Genomic DNA, 4,538 nt, shown 5'->3' with positions numbered 1-4,538 from the left:
GAATATATGCATGATTAGAAATAAACTCTTAAAGAGTAGTCCAGGTTCTTAATAGATGTACCCCTTTCCGTAGCTGCCTTCATTTACAAGCTGTGCTGGTGCTGCTTACCGGACAAAGATGGCTGCTGCCTTCCTCTCTTCAATAAACACATCGGAGTCAGTGGGCTGTGGTGGAGAGTCCTGATGTTCAAATGGAACAAAGAAAGAGACCTTGAAGTCTGCACAGCCAGATTTTATCAGGCATGTCACAGGCACAGTCATATCAATCTTCATTTCTAGTGGAGAGGATGAAAAGTTGTTTTAAGTTGCAAGCAAAGACAGTACCTGAATGCTACAGTTTTAAAGGGTGATGCAGACTTATCCTAAAAGCAGATACTAGAGCAGCTTCACAGGTATAATGGCCTAGTGGAGTCATGAGTTAGACCAGAAAAGGGAACTTGCTGTGTCCCACAGCTCATCTACTGTTCTATGCTATGCAGGTTCATCTCCTCTTTATGTTTCTCACATTTCAAAACCAGGAGGTTGTACCTTTCTCATTCTTCCCTTGGATGTAGTGGAAGAGTTTCCAGAAGCCCTGACGCATTGCCTCCTTCTGGGTTTCTCCCCTAATGACTGTGCTGACCCACTTTGCTGTCTCATACTGACGCAGTTCATAATCCTTTGCCTGAAAGGTAGTAAAAGTCACAATAACCATGAGATGAGTATTGAAGATGACATAATAGCTGCTTTTTCTAAATCGGCATGGAAATACTATTTAATGAGAGAACACTGAGCAAACCTCTTTGTTGCAGACTCTAGGCGTACCCCCAGTGTCAAACTGCTAGATGCTTCCATTGCAAAACCATTCTTTGCCTTAGGCTGAGCTCCTCAGAGCTTTTAAGTTGGTGTACCTCTCCCTATTTGCAATTAGGTGTGAATAGTGTCTAACTTTCCCAGCTCCCCTATGCTCATCAGACATCATTCCAAATCCACCTTAGCCTTGCAGTACTCTGACCAGAGGGCTCTGTTCTCCTGGGCTTTAGTGGTTACCATTGTCTCTGTTGAGCTCCACCGAGGGGACTGTAGATCCAGGGACAGGAAGGTTTGCTTGAAGGATTTGATCATCCTGCCAGAGCTGAAAGACACATGCAGTTCATTGGCCTCTCTTCAATCAATACAGTATAAATAGAAGAAAGCACTAGGACTTTTTGCCTAATGTTTTGATTTTTCTCTGGAATAATGAAAGGTTTAAATTCCATTTATCTCCAATGATTCCATAAGAAGGGCTGGAATCCTTCTAGCCCTGAAGGAACCAGGACCAATAAACTACACTTATGTGGGAGTGTGTTCATCTTTCAGGGTATGCTGCTTTTGCTTCTCTATGAAGTGGAGGCTTTTCCTGGCTGCAAAACAGAGGGTTGAGAGTCTGCGAGTGGCAATTTTGTGGAAATCCCTAAGTATGAAGGATTTGAAGAGTTCAGCCACTTTGCTTCTGGGGGAAAAGGTATTGGTTTGATGGGTATTCTGGTATTGACTGTGCACATAAATTTATTGGACCTCTCATAATGTCTGATGCTTTTCTTAAGGCCTTTAGCCCATGAGTCCTATTAATAGATGAGATTTTCTGGATTTATGAATATATAACTACTTTCTTAGGTAGCCTTCGCATGGAAGGAAAAACCTGAAACATGACAACACTGAACTTCTCACTTCCAAAACAAAGCAAGTGAAAACCATCAAAATTGCTATTGAAATAACCACACCTGGTTATAGGTCTTGAGATTTTAGGAGCCTTCCATTCATGGTTTTTGCTGTTACCAGGTAGATCGTAGTGCACAACCTACATGGAAGTCTGCTTTTTATTACCTTACAATGTCCTTTGCGCTTCATGTTGCAAAGACAGCGTGTAGTTCATTGAGTGGGTATCTTGATTCTTAGATTGTAATACATTGTGTTATCAGAGTATAAACTTAATTGTATGTTTCTTGAATAATAGAATGAACTTTGAGATTATTTTTTATTTCTCTGCCTCCTCAACTGCTTATAGATGCCCATATAACAAGAAGCTGCTGCCCTGTCACTCACAGCTCTACCTTTTTTCATGGGCTTTTAGTATTACAGGTGCACTGATGCAGTTCACAGCATGTCCCCTCTGTGGTGTTAAAGGTACAACACATCTCTGAGCAGTGAGAGGAAATAATGTTACCTAGGACTGCCAACAAAGACAAGGTTGGTTCTTAAGGTGCATAGCAATGTTATGTGTTGCAGTGGTATTATAAATATGAACAATGGACCATTCATAATCTATAATAAGCATTTTTAATGTCTTTAAGGTATGCCATCTTTAAAATGATGGTTTGTGAATATAAGACCATGGCTCCTTTTGTAAAATCAAGAACTGCCTTGTTGCTACCTGACTACTTACTTTCTTACCTGTTTACATTTTCTTAGGAAATGTAGACTACTGATGAATACTGTTAATCCCCACCTGCACCCTCGTTTAGAGGTAGCTACAATAAGTTTTCTCTTTGGGATCTATGAAGTTGCAAAGCTTTTATAAGAAACAAAGCAAACCACAAAACACCAAAAAAAAACCCAACAACCAACCCTGCAAGCACTGAGTTCACTTACAGTTCTTAAAATAAGTAGTGCACAGAGCACTCAGTGTTGAGCTTTTTCAGTTGTCACTGTAAAGCAAAGGAAGATTGGAAAACCACATAGCAGGAGAATAATAACAGCAGTTAAAAGCAGGTGGTGTCCCCCTCCTTGTCCCAGCCTGAAGATACATCTTCAGCAGTCTTTACCAGGATGACTGGTCACCAGGGACTGCTGCACAGTCCCAACCAAGCTGGACAGTTGTACTCTAACACACTTTTTGTCAATAGTATTTAGAAGTAAATAAAGCAAGAATCCTATCATTTTATTAGAAGCACATATGAGTAATTATACTAAAGTTTCCTATAGTAATTTTTTATCCATTGCCATTTCACAAGCAAAGAAGGTACTGTTTTGCTGGCATTTCCCTTTCTATTTCTCCTTGCTAGAACTTGATAGAGAACACATTACTCCTCTTCATGTGCTCCCTGGGTATGTTAGAAAGCAGAAAAATAAACATTTCTCTGTTTCAACACATGCTGTTGTAGTAGCTGCTGTACAAGCTGCCTTGTCTCTGTACTTGCCAATTCCAGCCCCTCTCCCACATACTTTTTCTTAACTGTTGGTTGTCTCGCAGCTCTATCTTACATAACTTTGTGGCCAGTGCTGTTGGTGACTACATGTAAGAATTTCTTTTGAATTACATGAAACAATGCTTTGGGGGGGGTGGGTGTGGAGAGACAAACTGAGAAGTATCTTCCAAATATTTACAGTTAATTTTTAGATCTACAGGAAAGCTTAGCTTTGAGATTTCCATCTGTTAGTATAAATACTACTGTAGGCTTTTTCTTTTTTTTTTTTTTTAAAGGCTTTTTCTGCAGCTGTTAACACATGGGCCAAAGGGACAGGAAGTATAGTAGGCATTTTCATAGGTTACATTGATGCCACAAGTAAGTGTGGCCAGAACATGCCATCCCACAAGCCGCTAATTACATTAAGAAAGTGGAGAAAGTAGACATACTTACATTTTAGGCTGTTCTTATCCTTCTAGCTATTGCAGTCTGTCCTTCTGAGGCTATAGAAGATGCTGCTTGTCATTGTATAGTTTAGTTTCATCAAACTCCACCCATGCCTCAGCCCTACTGGATGGAGATGCTGTTACGAAAACCAGATGGTTGTAGCCTTTTCCTCCTCTGGGTTTCATTGGAGAGCTCCCCCGCAAATGCCAAAAGCCCCACCTACTGCCCACGAGGCAACATTAGGTCCAGTGTGTGATCTGGCCCCATAAACAGTTTTGCACCCTTGTGTAACCCCCTGGTTTCCATGGCTTTGCGCCTACTTATGTCAGGGTCAGAGGCAGGGTTTGTGCTTGCAGGAGAAAGAATTTCACATAAATAATGCTCCCCCCAAACATGGGTTACATGAGGGTGATGGTACAGGATGACAGCTTTTCTTTTTTACCCCTGGGGTAAAATGGTAGGTAGAAATCTGGCTGCAAACTAAGCTGAGACCATCATGAGATTTCTGCTGGCATGTTATGAAAGACAGACAGTGTTATATAATGGTTGTCTGTTTTGAGTGGTATTTGAGACTAATCAGCCCCCCTAGCCCTTGAATATCTGCACAAAGGGATTATACAAAGCTATTGTGAAAGTCTGTCCTGCTTATAATACACAGAGTGAAGCTGGACTCTTCATTTAATCAGCTGCAGCTTCAGACATATCTAGGTATCAGCACAAAAGGGCAGATTAAATTTTGCCGTTTGAGGTCTGAGAACACCTCCCATGTTTGTCATGGTTTGTAGAAATCCCTTGAAGCAAAATTCAGCTAAGCTCTCTAGAACATCTGAAATCAATAGCTGGGAATGACTTTTAACAGGAAACACATTTTGCTTGCAGAGAACTTCATCAGGATGCTGTGTGATACACTCCTATTCTGAAAGGGGAGATAAAAAAAGACCCAAA

At 40.9% G+C, this 4,538-nt stretch overlaps 1 protein-coding gene across 1 annotated transcript in view; it reads right to left on the bottom strand.

The window, feature by feature from the left end:
- The window catches only part of HEBP2 (heme binding protein 2), a 4,648-nt gene extending 879 nt beyond the window's left edge, over positions 1–3,769 (bottom strand). The window contains exons 1-4 of the mRNA XM_010014402.1: positions 3,600–3,769; positions 1,030–1,114; positions 529–664; positions 110–275 (exon numbers count right to left, since the gene is read on the bottom strand). Of these exons, the coding sequence (XP_010012704.1) occupies positions 110–275; positions 529–664; positions 1,030–1,104 (377 nt within the window). The 5' untranslated portion in view covers positions 1,105–1,114; positions 3,600–3,769. The remainder of the gene's footprint in view (positions 1–109; positions 276–528; positions 665–1,029; positions 1,115–3,599) is intronic.
- Positions 3,770–4,538: the final 769 nt, after the last annotated feature.

Source organism: Nestor notabilis, unplaced genomic scaffold, assembly GCF_000696875.1.
Source record: "Nestor notabilis isolate BGI_N333 unplaced genomic scaffold, ASM69687v1 scaffold21995, whole genome shotgun sequence".
Taxonomy (NCBI): Eukaryota; Metazoa; Chordata; class Aves; order Psittaciformes; family Psittacidae; genus Nestor; species Nestor notabilis.
The sequence above is the reverse complement of the archived record's forward strand: the minus strand, read 5'-3'. Positions and strand labels throughout refer to the sequence as shown.